Raw genomic sequence first — 20,645 nt, forward strand, 5'->3', positions numbered from 1 at the left:
GCCTTTGGGAATCTCAGCTCTTCCTGCATTTCTGGGCTTGGCTGTGTCTGCTAGGGGGAGACACTCTGGCTTTGGAGAGACTTTGATGTGAAGAGCTGAATCTTTGTGTGCTTGAGATGTGAGTCTATCAGCATAAATGGGGGAGTGTCCACCACAGCTGCAGCTGAAGTTGGGTAGGCTAAAGGTCTGTGGTGTATAATTCTTATGAAAAGTGCTGCTATGCATCAATTTGCAAAGTTAGGCATACCTATGTAGTCAGGCATCAATTTGATGTGTTTGGCAACAGATACTCTGTAAAAGATTTCTCCTGGACACCTCTTTTGCCCCCGTCACTGCCATCTTAATTTCTTTCTAGGAGGAAGTCAAAGGAGTAGTTTGAATTCTAAGATGGAAAGATTATGCCAACTGCAGTGGCTCAAGTCAAAGACCCAGGCTCAGACCTTTTAGAGTGTTCTGTATCTGCTGCTTGATTAGAAGACTAATCCTCACTTCTCTCTCATTCAAGTCCATTATTAAAGTCCTATTATTAGTATTTTTTAAATCTCAGTGATTTCATCTTGCTTTGGAAAGCAAAATTTAAGTAACACTGGGAATTAAATTTTTTGAGTTTTTTTAAAGCAATACAAAATGAATTTTAATAAACTTTCTCAAAAGAATATATTCTAAAAAATGTAGTACATTCCATTTTTTCATATTCGGAGTGGATATTTTTCCCTCAAAGAATGTTGATCACATTAAGAAAAATGTTTCCAAATATTTTCAGAAATTATAGCCTATAATATCCTAGAATATTTCCCACTCTGGGTGACTAATAAACATGTTTTATTTTTATTATTGTTTTTTAAAGATTTTATTTATTTATTCATGAGAGACACAGAGAGAGGAGAGAGAGGCAGAGACACAGGCAGAGGGAGAAGCAGGCCCCATGCAGGGAACCCGACTTGGGACTCGATCCTGGGTCTCCAGGATCAGGCCCTGGGCCAAAGGCGGCGCTAAACCACTGAGCCACCCGGGCTGCCCCCCACCCCCAATCTGCTTTATTTTTGATGAACAACTTCTGGTTACCATCTCAGGATTCCCCAGTAGGGAGAGCAATTATATGGTGATACTTTACTTTTTTGTCTTTGGTTCAGCTTAAGTTAATTTCACATATGAAGAATAAAGAAAATCCCCACCATAAAATTTATGTACATTTATTCCCATTATCTTTAAACAGAAGATAGTTGCACTTATATTTTATAATTGCATCCTAGTTCTTATGCCTAGGAAATGTTTTCAGAATTTTAAAGCAATTATCAAGTACTGATCACCTTTCATGTCAAGGGAATGACATAAGTACCTTATGTAGTTTATAACTAATTGTTGCATCCTCTTTAGGATAAGATATTATTATCCCCATTTTACAACTTATAAAGATATTTATAATTTTCTTCTTTTGCACAATTCCTATTAAGTTTTTATATTGGTATTTGACTTGGCTTATAAAAATATTTTGTTTCTTTTCCCACATTCTGAAATTGTAAACAAAACAAAAAATGCTAGATTCAAAAGATTTATTTTTCACCTTTCTAACAACCCTGTGGTTGTTCCTCTCATTCTTCCCATTTCCAGATGAGGAGGCTAAATCGAAAGAAGTGAAGTCACCTGCCCCAGTTCATGTAGATAGGAAGTGATAGAACCAAGATGCCAACTCAGACATTCCTGAAGCAGAACCCTTCCTCACAACCACTGTACTGCTCTTCCAGCTGGAGACTCTTAGGTCACATTCCCTTTCTCTCTCCTCTTTTCCATATGTGGGTTACTTAGCTTGATAAAACCATGACTTGCACAAGGGGGTCTTTTTTTTTTAAACTTGAATTAATTTCTATTTCTATGTATTTATTTCTTAAGTTATCTCCTTCCTCTCTTCATCTCTCCTTATTAGCTCCTCTCAGAATTTTACCTTCTCTCTTTCTTTGAGCCATTCATTATAGTCTCTACCATGTTGGTCAATAAAATGTGCGTTTTCCCTGGTATACTTTCCTTCTATATTTTATGCAAACCCTTGGAAAACTTGAATTCATCACATAGCTCCTTTTGGTAGCCACACTGGTCTTTAAAGATATCTTAATCCTTTTCCGTGCTCAAGATTTGTGTTTGTGTACCTAAGTTATATCTTTAAATACTTTGTAACCTTGATGAGGCATCTTTTATTTTAAAATCAAACACTGTATAATCAAGGCATTTTGAAATCCATCATTCTTTCAGTAGGCTACTTACATAATGATGGCTGGGAATGAACTTTTTTTATTCCTTTATACCAAAAAGAGTTAAAGAATCAGAAGTTAAACCAAAGATTGCTTATATGTACTTCTTTTATCTGAACAAAGCTTCCAAACATTGCCTTGCTAGTTGATGTCTCCTATTATTGCATTAAATTGGCTGTTAACAAAAAATGTCACTGTTTTCTTTCAATTGTCTGTGTGGCAGCCTGAGAGATTATTATATCCTATAGTATAAAGCACTCACTATGGGCTTACAATATTAAATCTTGTTCTTGTAACAGTGGTGCAGAAGACAAAGCTGAGTTTCAGAGAGATTAAGACACTTACCCAAAGTGATGCAGCTAGGATGCAGTAGGACAGGATCTGAATCTAGATCTCTTTTATTCCAAGTACCACGCTCTTAAGCACCATGTTAAATTGCTTTGCATAGTTATGTGATGGAAATTTAGCCTCTGTATTATCTATAAATCATAAATACTTCTCTCTGTCTCCCTAATAGCTATTCAATTATAACAATGAAAATGAAAACACTTGGTAAACTATAGGATATAATTATTATATTTTTAGAGGTCTTACGTGTGTGGGGCTAGTGTTACAATTTTCTATATTGGATAGCTTTTCTGGAACAGCATGAGCTGATACAGTCTTTAGTAGCTCAATCCTGGATGATCTTTCCATCCCTACATTTCATTTCCATTTGAGCAGCAGCAGTAGTGCACATTGGTTTGAGTGAAGAAGATATTGTTGTTGGTCATTCTCAATGTAGAAGGTCCACCACAAAGCAACACTTCATCTTCTAGGGAGTTCATAGCATCTCAGTGCAGATATGGGATATTTTTGCACTTTTTTAAAAAAATAATTAAAACATAAAGCTTACCCTATGGTGGAAGAGAATTCTTGTTTTTTTATTAATCATTGATTTCACATCCCACCAGATTTTCAGTCTTGCGGAGTTTCAAGCCTCTAAAGCAATATCCAGTATAAGCCTTGAAAAATTACATAAAGAAATTCTAAGGCTTTTTAGCAAGTGGCCCTGGATGGAATAACTGCACCACCTCCAGAGCAGCAGCTGTTTTGTGAATTTCCACCCATGGCTCATTGCCAGTGAATACTCTCATTCTCTACATGTTCATACCAACACATGTAATTTGTGAGGTAGTGTTCATTAGCAATAGATAAACAGATATTAATTCATTTTCCCTCTTGACCCTCCATTTTCAGGAATGTTTATAAAAACTAAAAAAGAATTTCACAGACATTTTGTGGATTCTATGATTCACTCCTTAATGGCCTCACGATACTATATCTCAGCTTGATAATAGCTAGGTATGGGGAAAGGTTTAAAGTAAAATTTTTACTCATCTGTTTTCATTTTGTTCAATGGTCAGCCAATGATGATTTTGATAAGCAGAAAGAGAATCAAGGAAAAAATGCTTCCAATTTGCAGTACAGTGTGAAAAAATGTCTTTATGGGTTTTGCTTGATTTGTTGTCTGACAATCAATTACAATCAAAGGATTCACTTAAATATTTTTGGAGGCTGATGAATCATTTAAGTAGAATTGTGTAGCAGAGGGATTATAGTACAGTGGTTGAGAAAATGGACATAGTCAATAGGAATTAGTGTAAGTCAAACAAAATTGGATTCATTTGGAGTTAGATGCCCCTCAGGCTGGTCCTTTAGTGCTATAAGATAGGGCCGTAAAAACACTGTTATCTTTTTGCATTATCTCCAGATTCAGAATAATTTTCCTCAGTAAGAATGAACTATAGAAATATTTTAGGAATAGTTTTCTACAACTCCATAAAACCACCTGCAGAAACTTTCAGATCACTCTTGCTAAAGGCTTAGTGAAGAATCACTTCTCTCTTTAGCAAAGGGTTGAAGTCAGTACTCATTGAAAAGGAAGAGAGAACTCATGAAGCACTGTTCTTATTTAAAGAAGGTCCCCCCCCCAAAAAAAGAAGGTCCCTTGCTATTTGAAATGCCAAATGTATTTTACACTGATACTGTTATACATGTGCTTCTTTAAAAAGCCACTGAATTATGAAGAAAACCATCAGGTGATTCTGGAAATTGGAGTAGGCAACGAAGCTCCATTTACCAGAGATGTCGCACTCAGAATGACAACCATGAATAGAGCCTTGGTGACAGTTCACGTGAGAGATCAGGATGAAGGACCTGAATGCAGCCCTGCAGCGCAGTACATACGGATTACAGAAAATGCAGCAGTGGGGTCAAAGATCAATGGCTATAAGGCGTATGACCCTGAAACTAAAAGTAGCAACCACTTAAGGTACGGAGAAGTCTGTAACCACATACAGATAATGTATTTGTGATAGTTGAGATAGTAATTTATTTTTATGCATTTTGTATCGCTAAAGACTTTTCATTTTATATTAATAGGTACAAAAAATTGAATGATCCTAAAGGATGGATCACCATTGATGAGATTTCAGGGTCGATCATAACTTCCAAAATCCTGGACCGGGAGGCCATGGCTCCCAGAAATGACTTATATAATATTACAGTCCTGGCAATAGACCAAGGTAAAAAGAAAAAAAAACATTTTTTTTAAGTTTTAATATGATATTTTAGAAAGGAATTGGAAAATAAACTGCATTTATTGTTGTGCAGAATTTTTATGGTAAGTATTTGGAATTGTTAGGAATTATTTTGGAGACTACCTATTTCTCTTGATTGTCTAACAAGGTGAACTTTCACAGCAACAAGAAGCCATGTCATATTTATCTTTATATCCGCAGTATGCGGGAACGTCAAATACCTATAGATGCCTCTGTTAGAGGGCAAAGATGAAACTTAATTTTGGGATCAGATGAAATGTTCTCACCAGGCTCTTCTATATCTCTTTATTCCACTTCAAATAGAACCTTTAAATAACTCAGCTGATTATTAGGGCAAAGTGGTCCTTTCCTTGAATTCTGTTCCTTAAAACAACCCAGGGGTTCTACTCAGGCTTCATATTATTATTAGAATAATTCATGATTAGAATAATAATAATTAATTTGGGGCACTTAAAAATCATTTTGTAGATGTGACTTAGACACACTGAATCAGAATCCTGGACTGGGGACTTGAGCATCATATATTTTGAAAATCTCCCTAAGTGTATGTATCATACCCCTAAATACTCCCTAAATATGTATCGGGATTGGAATAACTCTTTGAAGCCTCTTTACTGCTCATTAACATCTGCACCAGAAGGAACTCCCCCAAAATACAGAGCTTGAAATTCACACATTGATTTTTATTATTTGATAATAATCCTGGCGTAAGGTTTATTGGGTTTATTGGAAGTTGTAGCTGATATTGTCCATGACAGTACTCACTTTAGATGATCTGCAGGTTTCACTTATCCTTCTACATTCTTAATCCTATTTTCTGTAATAATCAGCTTATTTAAGAAAACATATATTTTATGTAGAATGTAGTTAATTTTATTGGAAAACTGTAAGAGAATGCAAAAAACTATGCTAAGCTTTTTTTCCTTCTTTCATAGATGGTAAGTCATGTACTGGAACACTTGCTGTTAGCATTGAAGATATGAATGATAATCCACCAGAAGTACTTCAAAGTTATGTAACAGTTTGCAAACCCAAGATGAAGTATACAGACATTTCAGCTGTTGATCCTGATGAACCTATCCATGGTGCTCCATTTTATTTCAGCTTGGCAAACACTTCTCCAGAAACGAACAAAATATGGACCCTCACCAAAGTTAATGGTATTTATTTATTTATTTATTTTTAGAGATAGATTTATTTATTTATTTATTTATTTATTTATTTATTTATTTGAGAGAGAGCTGAGAGGGAGAGAGCACACGTGTGTGTAGGTGAGGGGAGGGTCAGAGGGAGAGAATCTTTAAGCAGACTCCCCACTGAGCACAGAGCCCTCACATAGAACTGGATCTCACAACCCGTGAGATCATGACCTGAGCTGAAACCAAGAGTCGGATACTTAACTGAGCCACCCAGGCACACTGAAGTATTTAATAAAAAGTAATGTTCTATATGCTCTAAAATAATGAGAGTAGATTTTGTTGTTTAGTATAATAGTCTCATTAATATATTTTAGGAGACCAACTCAGTCTTTTACAAATACTGTATGTGGTCTGTGTTATTTATGGCATAAAAAATGAAAAAAATTAATTTATATTAAGGCAAACTTCCATTTACAACAAAGACAAAGCTTTGTTAAAATATTGGGCAGCTTATCATTAAGATAAATTGTTTTTGGTGTATTATTATTATTTTTTTAAGAGAAAGAGGATGGGGTAGGGGTAGAGGGAAGGAGAGAATCTTAAGCAGACTCCATGCCCAGTGTGTAGCCCAGCATGGAGCCCAATGTGGGCCTCTCATGACCCTGAGATCATGACCTGAGCTAAAATCCAGAGTCCAATGTAATTCACTGAGCCACCCAGGTTCCCCTGATGTATTTTTAAAGTGACTCCAGTGAGGTGAGGGGAGAACAGAGATGGACAGTTTAAATTTTAGTATAAATTTTAGTTTAAATTTTAGTATAAGCAAACTGGAAATGAGGAATCTGGCTGTATGAGACAAGGAGTCAATAGTATTCTGGAAGGAAACATATTGGGGTATGGACAGGGGTGTAGCATTGGAGCAATCAGGACAGCCTCCTATGATAGTGGTTTCTGGGGGAATAGAATATTCTATATTTTAGCCACCATTCACTGCTGTTTTGTTACTTTATTATGCTCTTTCATGTAAGTGGAATTTTGTGTATGCTGACCCTTCTGCTCTGAATACTTTTCCCATTTCATAGTTCGATACTAATTCATGATACTTGGGGAGCACCTGCCATCTATCATGCATTGTTCTAACCCTGGGTATGTATGTAGAGATTAACAAGACAGACATGACTGCAGCTCGGTTGCTCACGTCAATGAGGCCCTTTTCAAAATAGAAGGAGTAGCACCATGACCTTTTCTACCTTTATTATAGCTCCTTTCATGTCGTATTATCATCTGTTTACCTTTCTCCTCCAATATATGAGTTTCTCAGTATATTTGTGATTCTTCTATGTATTTCCAGCACATAGCCTAGAGCTTAGTTGATACTAACTGCTTAGTGTTTGTTTAATCAATAATTGATTAGTATATTAGTATCAATTATATATAATTGATTAGTATATATATTAGTATATTTAGTATATTAGTATATTAGTATATAAGGAAAATTCTAGAGCAATAAGTAAACTGGTGCTGTTAGAGTTCAGGTTTTAGCAGAACTGCTGAGAGATTGGGTGGGACATTGGGTGGAGTTTGGGGATGCAGGGCCTATCTATGACTGAAGAGACTGACTTATATTCAGTAGGTGACAGCAGGTGTGCACTGGGAATGTGCCAGTAAGGGATGCTGTGCCCAGATTTGTGTCTTAACAAGGTGACACTGGTGACAGGATTGAGGAGCGCAAGAGTTGAGTGGCAGGGTCATCAGAGGCTGCTGCACTCGTATGAACAAACAAGATGTGACCAGAGCTGAGCATGTCTTGAGGGAAGAGAGGAATTTGAAGGATTTTACCTTAACCACAATATGATCTGGGAGGGTTCCATCTAAACCTTAGTAGTAATCCACATTCCTCCAGGGAGCTTTGCATTTGAAGTGCAGCCAAAAGTCTTTGAAGTTCTCATCAGTTGTAACAGTACACTTAAGAAAGGCTTAAAAGTTACAGATGACTTCCAGGATATGCATTGTGCTACTTTGTCATTTCACTTACTGCAAAACTCAGAAGGCTGTAATTGGCATTAAAAGTGGGCAGAGCTTTTGGTCAGTTGATAATCAAGTCATTAAAATAGGCTATTGGGGAAATATAGTTGATAAAAATGTTTTTTTATGATACAGATACATTTGTTTTTATGTAAACCTTATACCTAGCCTGGGTGACATTAATTAGCTTTCTGGTATTGAGATCACTTCTGTAGGGAAGGCATAATAACAAAGGGTCTATTGTATTTTGAAAATTTACTTTATATGTAAAGATAATGGGGGGATCCCTGGATGGCTCAGCAGTTTAGCACCTGCCTTCGGCCCAGGGTGTGATCCTGGAGTCCCGGGATCCAGTCCCACGTCGGGCTCCCTGCATGGAGCCTGCTTCTCCCTCTGCCTGTGTCTCTGCCTCTCTCTCTGTGTGTCTCTCATGAATAAATAAATAAAATTGTTTTAAAAAAAGATAATGGACAGATACCAGAAAGTAAATAGATAAGAGAAGGCCAACTTAAGACATACTTTGTGCCTAACAATTGGCATTAATTCTTTATGAATACCAAAAACTGGTACTGTAGAAAAATGCTTGAAGTGCATGTCAGGGGCCAATCTAGCATCATTGGTTTGCAGATAAGGTAAAAGTAAAGGAATATTAAATATTACTGAAATGCTACTGGGTCATTCCAATGTCAAATTATGTCTTTAATCCTTTCATGCAAAAAGTTACAATGGACAACACACACATGGTAGTGTTCTTGCTGAAAAGGTTGTAGGCAGTTGTCCATTTTTATTCATTTTCATGTGGCAGGCGGTTCCTTGAGAATAATATGTTTAGAAGCAAGTGTGGCAAAACAAATGGTAAGAGAGAAATACATGTCCATTAAAGATACAATTCTTTCATTTTCTTTCAGATACAGCTGCCCGTCTTTCATATTGGAAAAATGCTGAATTTCGGGAATATAGTGTTCCTATTACCGTAAAGGATAGAGAAGGTCAATCTACAACAAAAACCCTGACAGTTAATCTGTGTGATTGTACTCATCCAAGTCAATGTCGGGCAGCTCGAAGGAGTGCAGGAGTAATACTCGGAAAATGGGCGATCCTAGCAATACTGCTGGGTATAGCATTACTATTTTGTAAGTCCTTTTACTTACTGAAAGTTAAAATGGATCATAAATATGTGAGTGCAGGAAAGTTCTTTAAAAAGTAATCTTGTCCAACTATCCATCAGGTGTGTCCTCTTTATAAATTGCTTTTGTGTTACCTGAGTTCTGATGGAATATTTTTGGGGAGAGAGAGAAGCTAGATCCTTTTTGAGATATGATTTCATACTTGGACAGAGCTGTTTAAAATTCCTTAGACCATACCAAATCTGTCAATATATAGTTTTCATTTCTTGGTCCTGGTACTACCCCTATTAGGGCTAAATAAAACAATCAAAACTTTTGCAATATAAAAGTCCACTATGAGCCACTGTGACCTCTTCTCGCCATTCAGCCCAGGCTTCTGGGAATCACTCAGATCACAGCAGTATCCCATCTTGCGTGTATCTTGTCTGTTTTGAATTATTTTAACCCTCTCCTTGCCAGTTGTGTAGTTCCCAATGGCACCATATTTTTCCCTCTATTTCCATCCACTCCTACAGTCTAGATGAGCCATGGTTTCTTTGTTCTGTGATAGCCCTAGGGTTAAGAGCAAGACTCTGGAACCAAACTATCTGGATTTGTAACCCTGCTCTACCATTTGCAACCCATGCACCCTGGGACGAGTTACTTAATGGTGCTTCAGTTTCCTCAGCTATAAGAGGGAATAATTGGAGTAGCCTACGTTAGGAGGCAGCACTGAGCATTAATTACTTTAAAGCATGTGAAGAGCTTAGAATAGTACAGTGTTCAATATTTTTCTGCAAGTCAACAAAATAAATATGCCACTATATGCCAGAAACTGGCTAGGTGTTGGGAGTCATCAGAGAACAAAACAGACAAAACCAAACACAAACAGTGTGCCTTGTGACAGTGAACTAATAAATAAATGAAATGCCGTGGAGGGAAAAATAGAGCAAAAGAATTAGGAGCTGTAGTGCTGTGGAGCACGTGTGAGTGAGTATGAGGGATCAGTGCAAGTGACAGCAGCTGTCTGCGGATGGTTTGGTCAGGGCTAACTGACAAGGCTGTCTGACGATTTGGGGGAAAGGTGAAAGAGTCAGCCAAGTACAGTACTTGGGGGAAAGGTTTTCATTCAGAGGGGAAAATCAGCTTGAAGGCTCTTAGGTGAAAGGGAGGCTGGAGAAGTCAAGGCATGGCAGGGATGCCAGTGTGGCTGGACTGGAGTGGATCAGGAGAGTGGGGTTGGACATGGAACCAGAAAGGTAACAAGGGACCACAGAGAGGAGGCGGGAATTGGCACCCTTTTTCTGTCAAGCGCTAGTTAGTATATATTTCATATTTTGCAGACCCTGTGATTTCACTTGTAACCAATGAAATCTACCCTTCTAGTAGGAAAGTAGCCATAGAAAACATTTCAGTGATGGGCATGGCTGGGCTCCGGTAGAATGTTATGGAGGCTAAAATTTGAATATCGTATTATTTTCACATGCACTGAACTTCTATTCGTTTGATTTTAAAAACCATAACTCATGAATGATACAAAAACATGTGGTGGGCTGGATTTGGGGCTGTAGTTTGGCCACCCTTGATAGAGGGGCTTGTAGGACATTGTGAGAACTGTCGTTATTATTACTGCTAATTTAATTATCACATATTTAAACCTCCCACAGGTATGCTGAATTTTCTTTTTAGAAAGAAAATTTTGAATAGACAAAATACAGAGTAGTTTTAATGAAGATACTTGGAGATAAATCTGTTCTGGGGAGAAAAGTGTGTCATGTTTTCATATAGGTAAATCAGTGTTTTGGGAATCAGTAAATCTCTTTGAAGTCTCTGTCTTAAATAAATGTCATTGAATTTTTTGAAAATATATGACTTAACTTACATTTGTAAATATTTTAAAATTACGGATTGAATTCAAACTCTTAAAAAGAGCTATAATAAAAATATACATATAATTCAGATTTGAAAGTCTAAGCTAAATCACAGCCTATTAATTTAGAAAGGCCAAGGTAATTCACAGGACCATGTTTACTGGCTTGGTTTTCCTCCTGTGTAGCTGAAGTAATAAAAAATAAGAGATGATTATTTTGTTAAACTTTTTTTTCAATGCAGCTGTATTGCTAACTTTGGTATGTGGAGTTGTTGGTGCCAAAAAAAGAAAAGGTTTTCCTGAAGATTTAGCACAGCAAAACTTAATTATATCAAACACAGAAGCTCCTGGAGATGATAAGGTGGTAAGTAATTTTTTAAAATGAGTATTTATCTCTGAGTATCTCCCTTAATTTCTTTTACTGATTCTCATGAAGTTATTTTGTAATTTAGGAGTTAATATTTATATTTTTAGTTTGGTCAGATTTTGTAGGCATAAGTATTTTATCTGTCAATATTCAAATATTTATGTAGGTGACATTTATTGAACTTCTTAAATCAGATGCATTGTTTTTATTCTTATTCTTCCACTCTCTAGTGTTATGATTTAAAACTTGCTCTTTGATGTTGTGAAATTATTATAATACCAATTTTCTAGCTGTTCTCCACAATGTACACTTCCAGATATTATTTGTTTTTCTGACTCTTGACCACTGATAATAGGAAAAAAAAACTTACTAAAAGTTTTCAAGATCAACTAAGAAAATGCCAAAGAGATACATATTTTTAATAAAAGTATGTGGGGGGAGGATAGATTACTTGGAAGATTATTGCCACTTTCTTTCCGTATAGATTTCTTGAGACTGCTGAGGTGTTTTGTACTAGGCTTCTTGTCTGGGGAGATGTATATTTAAAAAGTTCTTACAAGGCATGTTCTTCCCCCAAAAAGATTTCAAAGTATTGATGAGAAAAGGAATCTATTTTTATGGGAAAAATAAGTAGGAACATGCCAGTAAACCATTAGCACCAATATGATAGAAAACTGTTGTCTTTCAAAGGTGCTTGTGATACTTAAGTGCATTCGTGTTGTCTGGATCAACTGGAAAGACTTGGTGAAAGCCTTGGTAACTTAAAGAATAGGAAGGGTTTGAAAGTAGAAAGATGGTGGGAATAGCTATAAAGGTGGAAAACAGCCTTATGAATAAAAAAAGGAGGTGACAAAGTTTAGAGATCCTTCAACAAATAGTAAAGAAATTGATTTGAAATGGAAGAAATGCTATTTTGCAGTAGAAGCTTGAAACTCGTTAGGCATTTGGAAGAGAGGAGTAGGAGATGGGGCTGTTGTTAAGGACTTGGGATTTATTCTCTTGGTAAGGAAGAGCAGGCGATGGTTTTCCTGCACAGAAGTGGCATAATGGGAGCAGTGTGATGCTGAGTCAGTAGGATGATCAGTGAGAATAGGAAGATATTAGGGATAGGGAAGAGAAAGGATTAGAATCTTTCAGTAGTTGAAGCAGGAGGTAACTCTACGAGAATGGATAATGGTCACTGGAAAATTAAAATAAGGATAATAAATATTTTAAATGTGTAAATGATAAGGTTGTTAGCTTTTGAGTAACAAAATAAAAAATGAGGTCAAAGCAACAGAGGCCATAACCAAGGACAAGGACTTTATATTAAGCCTTTCAAACCTTTTCTGTATCTCTGTGTTAGGATACCTTTCTTAACGACTTTGCCTCTTTCACCTCCTCCCACCATCACGTAAAATCATAGCACTATGCTTGACATGCCTCCATGTGGAACCTTGTAATTATTTCTCCATTCAGAAAATACATTGAGTCCCTTGATAGTCTTTAATTCCTAGTAAATTCTTATCTTATACGTGAGAAGGGAATGATGGAGATATTTGTAATACTTGTTCTTTGCCATTTGATACTAGAGCTGCTGGCATTAATTGGCAATTTCACCATAACATACTCAGACCTACCTTTGCCTGTTCTCTGTTAGGAACACTTCTCAAAATTCTCAGAATGATTAATTTATACTGCAGTTTAATTTAGGTATATTTTTACAAAATGTAACAGAATTTCATAGTGAATGTGTAAGCTCATTTTAGTACAGTGAGTACAGGTGATGACTTTAGTTCTGGACTTAAGTTGAAGTCAAAGGGGTTCAGAAGAGGTTAGGCGCTGGTTGAAAAGTCAGGACTGGAGAAGTTAAATCTGGAAATCATGGGTGTGGAAAAGGAGTATATGATACCCTGTGAGAACGTACATGGTGACAGGAAGGAACAGAAAATAGAATGTGAAACATGGCATTGTGGGCTAGGCCTTGGTTTTAGTTTAGTTTGAATTCTCCTGGTATTCGCTTGCATGATCTCTGAGCATGTATGTATAATGACAAAAACTATACCATCAAGGAGATTTGATAATCAGGATTATTTTTCTTTTCTCTTTTGTAATAGAATTTCACTGTAGGAGCAATCCAAGCAAAAAATATGGGGTAGCAGTGCCACCAAATGGCTACTTTCAGTTCTCTTCTCTGGTATAATTTTCTAAGGCAGTGAGACACTATGTATGACGTCTATAGGGACATTTCAGATTCTGAAATATCCAAAACTCCAAATCATCTGAACTTGAAAATCTTCCAGTTTAGTTAGAGACTCTGCATATTAAATAGAAGAAAAGCAAATTGGTAAGAAGATGGCACAATGGAGCCTGATTTTAATGGAGGTCTTGTCTGAAAGTAACAGTTTATAATTAGAATTGACATGCTTGAGGTTACCGCTCTAACCAGACTTCCCACCTACAGCCCAGAGTTCCATATAAGGTTCCGGCCTTCGTCAATGCTTAGCCAAGTCTTTTTATCTTCAAACATTCCCTTGACTCTGTTCTCCTCTAGTTCCCTTCTTATCTCTTTTTCTTTGAAACAGCTTTTTGAGAGATTATACTTGATTTGTCCATGGCATTACTTTCTGTTCATTCAGCACTTCTTGGAAATTCTTTTGACAGAGGTCACCAATGGCCACCTTTTTACTTGAATCTAATAGTGGATTACTTTATTTGAACCAGTTCTTAAACTACTTTGATGTTTTCTCCTTACGCTAATCCTCTCGGCATGACTTCAGAGTTGTGCCTCTTGGGTTCCTCTGTTCTCTCAATAGCTATTTCAGATCAGTTCTGTCCTCTAATTCGCTTATCCACCCTTAAAACATGTTTTGTTTTGTTTTGATTTGCTTTCCTTGTGGTTCTATTCTTTTTTAAAAATTTTTCTTTATTAGAGTTCAATTTGCCAACGTACCGCATAACACCCAGTGTTCATCCTGCCAAGTGCCCCCCTCAGTGCCCATCACCCAGTCACCCCAACCCCCTGCCGACCTCCCCTTCTACTACCCCTTGTTCGTTTCCCAGAGTTAGGAGTCTCTTATGTTTCGTCACCCTTTCTGATATTTTCACTCATTTTCTCTCATTTCCCTTTATTCCCTTTCACTAATTTTTATATTCCCCCAATGAATGAGACCATATAATGTTTGTCCTTCTCCGATTGACTTACTTCACTCAACATAATACCCTCCAGTTCCATCCATGTCGAAGCAAATGGTGGGTATTTGTCGTTTTTAATGGCTGAGTAATATTCCATTGTATACATAGACCACAGCTTCTTTATCCATTCATCTTTCGATGGACACCGAGGCTCCTTCCACAGTTTTGCTATTGTGGACATTGCTGCTAGAAACATCGGGGTGCAGGTGTCCCGGTGTTTCACTGCATCTGTATCTTTGGGGTAAATCCCCAGCAGTGCAATTGCTGGGTCATAGGGCAGGTCTATTTTTAACTCTTTGAGGAACCTCCAGTTCACATTCCCACCAACAGTGTAAAAGGGCTCCCCTTTCTCCACATCCTCTCCAACATTTGTGATTTCCTTTCTTGTTAATTTTCCCCATTCTCACTGGTGTGAAGTGGTATCTCATTGTGGTTTTGTTTGTGTTTCCCTGATGGCCAGTGAAGTGGAGCATTTCCTCATGTGCTTTTTGGCCATGTCTTTGTCTTCCTCTGTGAAATTTCTGTTCATGTCTTTTGCCCATTTCATGATTGTGGTTCTATTCTTAGCCTTCTTTTTGTTTAGTCTACCATTTTCTCTGGGAGTTATAATTTCTTCCCATGGCTTCAACTACCTCCTAAATGGTGATGACTTCCGGTATTATAGCTCCAGCTCAGCTCCCCCACCCGAACTCCAGGCTCACATATTCATCATTACTGATTCATCAATTCATATCCAATTCATATCCATGTACTTATTTTGGGCATCCATAGGTTTCTCAAATTTCTTAAAGTAATTATGTATAAAACTGAATTGTTTACCCTCCTCTCACCCATGAGTGCATCCTTCATCACTACATGGTATAGTGATTTATACCATCTATCTAGTTGCACAAGCAAGCAGAGCGCTCAGTAATAATTCCTGACTCTTCCCTTTGCTGTTTCATCCATCTGACCACCAGTAAACTTTGTATGGGATCCAACTACTTTGAATCATCATTGCTTCTACTTTGGCTTAGGTCCTTATCATGTTTCACCTAGTGAAACCTCTCTGGTATCCATGATATTCAACTTGTCTTCTTACTTGTCTTTTGCATTATTGCCCAGAATTATTGTAAGAAATATGTCCCTTACCTGTTACTAAAATCCTTCTTTGAGTCCCCATGATCTTCAGGATAGTCTAATTTTTTTTTGCATGGCATATGGATCTTTATGTTCTCTGGCCTTTTGTGACCTCTCCACTTTCTCTCTCACTGTGAACTCAATGTGGCAGCCATTCTCAACAGGCTGAAAGTTAAAGGCCCCCAAAGTACTCCATTGCCTTTACGTGTAGGGCTTCCTGCAGGTAGTGCTTTCTTTTTCCCATTTCTTAAGTAGGAGTCCAGAAGTCCCTCAGTGTAGTATTTTCTAGTCTTCTCCACTTATTCTCTCTGGGCTTGGGTTATTTTTTAAAGATTTTATTTATTTATTCATGAGAGACCAGAGGGAGAGAGGGAGAGAGAGAGAGAGAGAGAGAGAGAGAGAGAGAGAGAGAGGCAGAGACACAGGCAGAGGGAGAACCAGGCTCCATGCAGAGAGCCCAATGTGGGACTCAATCCCGGGTCTCCAGGATCACACCCTGAGCTGAAGGTAGCACTAAACTACCACCTGAGCCACCTGGGCTGCCCAGGATTTTAAGGTCTTCTTCTGTGTTCCTATAGCACTCTGTGTGTGTGTGTGTGTGTGTGTGTGTGTGTGTGTGTGTGTATTTAAAGTAATTATCTGTTTTTCTGCCTCATTGGAATAAGAACTTCTTGGAGCCACTGAGGTATCATGTCCATCTTTGCATCCTACACTGGGCACATAATTAGAAAACAAAAATGTCTGTTAATGAATGGATGAATCAATAAAAGGCTAAATAAACATCCTCTCTCCCTTGTCTTCTTACAACTTTATTTGGAATCCGTTTCCTCAATACAAATGGTCTTATTTTATTTCATTTTAGTGTTCTGCCAATGGGTTTATGACCCAGACAGTCAACAACTCTGGCCAAGGCTTTTGCGGTACTATGGGATCAGGAGTGAAAAATGGAGGTCAGGAGACCATTGAAATGGTGAAAGGTGGACACCAGACACTGGAATCGTGCCGGGGAACCGGGCATCATCACACCCTGGATTCCTGCAGAGGAGGACCCACAGAGGTGGACAACTGCAGATACACCTACTCCGAGTGGCATAGTTTCACTCAGCCCCGTCTTGGTGAAGTGAGTTTTCCTGAATGTTTTGCATCTGCAATTTAAATGAACAATAGGAAATTGAAGTTAACATAAAGTTTCCACAGATGTTTTTGCATATTTTTCAATGTATCCTTTCTCTTCCACTCTCTGGTCATTCCCCGCATGGCCCCCACCAAACGTGCTTCGATGTTGTCACATTGTTTAACATAAGAGAGATCTAATCCCATCTGTCCCATTTCTTTTAATTTCTAAAATCTCATGAGAATTGGAAATTTCTAATATCACCACTAAAGTTGCATGCTGTTTATAGATGTTATTTACCTCCTGAACTATTTTAATATAGAGAAATGTGAAAAAAAAAATCTCATTCCCTCTAATCACAAAACTCCCCCAATCAAATCTGTATTTCTCTCTGAAAACAAAACGTTCGTACACAATTCTAGGGGGTATGTTAAGTAATATGAGTTATAGGAACTATACTTAATGTAAAAAGCACTATTCAAATATAAAGTGTTTTTATTCAGGGGAAAGCAAGGATATAAAAGAAAAGAGGGATTAAATCATGGATTTTGTCCTGGCAACACATCAAAATCCCCTGGGAAGCTTTTAAATGCTCCACCTTGAAAGATTTGCATTTAATTGGTTTGGCTTTTTATTATTATTATTATTTTTAAAGCTCCTCAGGTGATGCACATGTACCACCTGGGTAGAGAAAGCACTGGATTAAATATTCTATCTGGGACTAAGTTTTCTTTTTATCAGAGTGTACTGATACTATTGTAACACCTACAGTGGACCAGAACCCTTAATCCTTTAATGGACTGCAGATAGCATCATTCTGTGCTGCAGCTGTAGCTTATCACATGTCCATAGCATTTTTTCCCATCAAATTCAAGTGTTCATCTCTTTTCTAAAAGTTTCTATTCAATATTCATGTAAGGTCAGGTTGGGAAATAGTGGAGCCTAAGAAGTGCTCTTAAGGGTGTCCTTTAATGTGCACAGCAGATAATGGGATATGAGGCTGGAATGGTTGTGAAGAAAGGCACTTGGTAACATAAGCCAAAGAAAGAAACTGTAGTTAGTGAGGAGTGAGGAGGAAGGAGCCGAAGGAGTTCGATAGGTTGGCAGAGAGGCGGGTAGCAGCCAGTGAGGATGGCTGTAGCTGAATGCTTGTCCACTCCATTCCCAAGGCCTGGTTTTTGCAACGTGGGTGATGTTGATTCTTTCTAATTTCACTAAAATGCTTTGTGCATCTCTCTACTTTTGTCACGTTTGGGCTGTCTTGGAAACTTGATTCTGAAGCCAATGTGGTAATTCTTGCCTACTTTATTAATTGCACGTTTATTGAATATTTACTGTGTGCTGGGCAAAATAAGAGTATTCTATTTCATCCGTATTGTGAGATAGTCACTGTGTATATTCCTGTTTTAGACATAAGGAGAGTTAGAAGTAAGACTTCAAGATGTGTAGTAACTTGCCCAAAGTCATATACATAGTGACTAAGCAGAGATATGACTCAGAGTCAGGACTGTTCAAATATCCAGAATCAAATTCTTAACTGCCTGCCATGCATACTGTCACCATTTTGTGGGTTAGCCTCACCTCTCGGTACAAAATTTAGATTAAGCATTTAATGCTAATTTAAATGTACTTAAATATAACATTTGTATATATGTAATTTTTAAAATTTATATTGATTACTAGAAATGTAAAATATACTGACTTTGTGGTACGGTTGTGATATCAACCAATCATGTGCATTTTTTGTATGTAGGACTCCATTAGAGGACACACTGGTTAGAAATTAAACATAAAAGGTAAATAAAAAAATAAATTTTATGTTCATATGTTTAAGAGTGTTTAAAACAATAATAGAATCCTTTTTTTTACTTTATAGAAATTGCATCTGTGTAACCAGAATGAAGATCACATGCCATCTCAAGATTATGTCCTTACATATAACTATGAAGGAAGAGGATCTCCAGCTGGTTCTGTGGGTTGCTGCAGTGAAAAACAGGAAGAAGATGGCCTTGACTTTTTAAATAATTTGGGAGCCAAATTTACTACATTAGCAGAGACATGCACAAAGAGATAATGTTAAAGTGCTACAATTAGACATGTATTTGCCAAACATTCTAGAGGTTTCCAAAGGCAAAGGGATATTGTAAAGTTCAATTTCAATTTCTAATATATATAAAGATACATATAGATATATTTCTAATATATCTATACATTAAAAAAATACATATAACTTTCTGAATTTTGGATTGTACTATTTACCAAGTTGTATTTTTATAGCAATTTGTTGCTAATGTTTTCCAAGGAATTTGAAATGTTAAAATGTCTCTTGTCTTCTTTACTGCCAAGTAAATAGACAGCTGGTAGATCTCATGCTGTAGCATTTGAATTAAGGTCTATAAAGGACCTGCCATTCTTCATAGACACTGTACCAATAAATGTGTTAGGTTAATATTAGTCCAATGATAGCTAAGCTGTACTTGATTGAATATAGAATAGCTATGTGGGCTAGAAATTCTGTTCTTTTTCCAGATTTAGATTTAAGTCGAATAGGATTATATCAAACATTTTGTTAAATTATATCGCATTTTTTAGCTCTTTAAAGAATCAGTACCACCAAGTTGGTAGCTCCAGAGAGTACTAGAATTTCATTTTCCTTCTGGCTAGCAACTAGATCATGAAGAGCAGGTCTATCTACTTGACTGCCCCAGTAAGGTCTTAAAAATATGATGTTAGACTACACTGTAATCATATTTTTAATGAAAAATACCAAAGACCTATTGAGATTGTAATCACAAGTCTTAACATCTTTTTCCCTGAGATTCAGGACTACTATTGGTAATGTGCAGTGATGAACATTATGCTGAGAAAAAGTTGTTTTTCTTCTTTTTAATATCGTACTTTCATGTTTTTATTTTGCAAGTTTAGCACATCTGGCTTTTTATTTTCTCTCAATAGTAGTTATTTGCAATTAGAATATGTTTTCCTTAGACGGAGTATGCCGTGCCACACATTCTGAAGAAACAGACCTTGTCATAGTTATGCGTAGCAATGAGGGCTGAGTGTGCATTTCCTTTCACTATCATTTTCACATAAATTGCTCCTTATTAAAGCAGATAAATATTTTAAAATGCTATAAACAATCAAAAGAACCCCTCGGAGCATTTTAATAGCTTTCAAACTGTTGCTTAAAATTTTGTGCTGCTCAGATTTGTTCATGTGATAGAGCCTCTGCAAAGGACTTGCAAAAAAACCCTAAAGAGAAGGTGTTTAAACTTAAAATAATTAACACCTAATCCTATGCAGAATCTCATATCACATTGTTGTATACTCACTTCATGCGTTAGTTTAAAAAATAGAGAAGAAATATTATGTATCACCAATTGAAGAACATTTTGGAAGAGAAACAAAACTAAATTAACTTAAAAATTTTGCAGCTGTGACGAATTGTGACATTGCCACTACATGGGCTAACTCACACAGTGAGCCTCACAGTCAAATAAAGAATGGTGGGCAATGTTCAATATGAATATAGGCTTACCTGACTTTTTCTTTTTCTTTTTCTTTTTCTTTTTCTTTTTCTTTTTCTTTTTCTTTTCTTTTTCTTTTCTTTTCTTTCTTTCTCTTTCTCTTTCTATATATATAATATATATATATATATATATATATATATATATATAGAGAGAGAGAGAGAGAGAGAGAGAGAGAGAGAGAGAAGAGAGAAGAGAGACAGTGGTATCCCCTGCTTTTCAAAAGTTTGTGTTTCACAAAGACCTACATTAGCAACTGTTTTTGCTAACCTGATGATACCTGAAGAAGATTTGCACTTATATGAATAAAGACAAAAGTGAAAATAGCATTTAGGGCTTGTCTTGCAGTAAGCCT

The 20,645-nt window shown here is 36.8% G+C and overlaps 1 protein-coding gene across 2 annotated transcripts in view; it reads left to right on the plus strand.

The window, feature by feature from the left end:
• The window catches only part of DSC3 (desmocollin 3), a 47,559-nt gene extending 27,269 nt beyond the window's left edge, over positions 1 to 20,290 (plus strand). Inside the window, exons 10-17 of one of the 2 annotated variants that reach the window (XM_055323560.1) lie at positions 4,301 to 4,560; positions 4,671 to 4,813; positions 5,785 to 6,009; positions 8,922 to 9,146; positions 11,232 to 11,353; positions 16,512 to 16,769; positions 18,517 to 18,559; positions 18,640 to 18,716. In XM_055323560.1, coding sequence (XP_055179535.1) covers positions 4,301 to 4,560; positions 4,671 to 4,813; positions 5,785 to 6,009; positions 8,922 to 9,146; positions 11,232 to 11,353; positions 16,512 to 16,769; positions 18,517 to 18,543 — 1,260 coding nt within the window. In that variant the 3' untranslated portion in view covers positions 18,544 to 18,559; positions 18,640 to 18,716. Of the gene's footprint in view, positions 1 to 4,300; positions 4,561 to 4,670; positions 4,814 to 5,784; positions 6,010 to 8,921; positions 9,147 to 11,231; positions 11,354 to 16,511; positions 16,770 to 18,516; positions 18,560 to 18,639 lie in introns of both variants that reach the window. The other variant, XM_055323559.1, reaches the window with a different exon arrangement.
• The last annotated feature ends 355 nt before the right edge of the window (positions 20,291 to 20,645 follow it).

The sequence above is a fragment of the Nyctereutes procyonoides genome, unplaced genomic scaffold (assembly GCF_905146905.1).
Source record: "Nyctereutes procyonoides isolate TBG_1078 unplaced genomic scaffold, NYPRO_anot_genome, whole genome shotgun sequence".
NCBI lineage: Eukaryota > Metazoa > Chordata > Mammalia > Carnivora > Canidae > Nyctereutes > Nyctereutes procyonoides.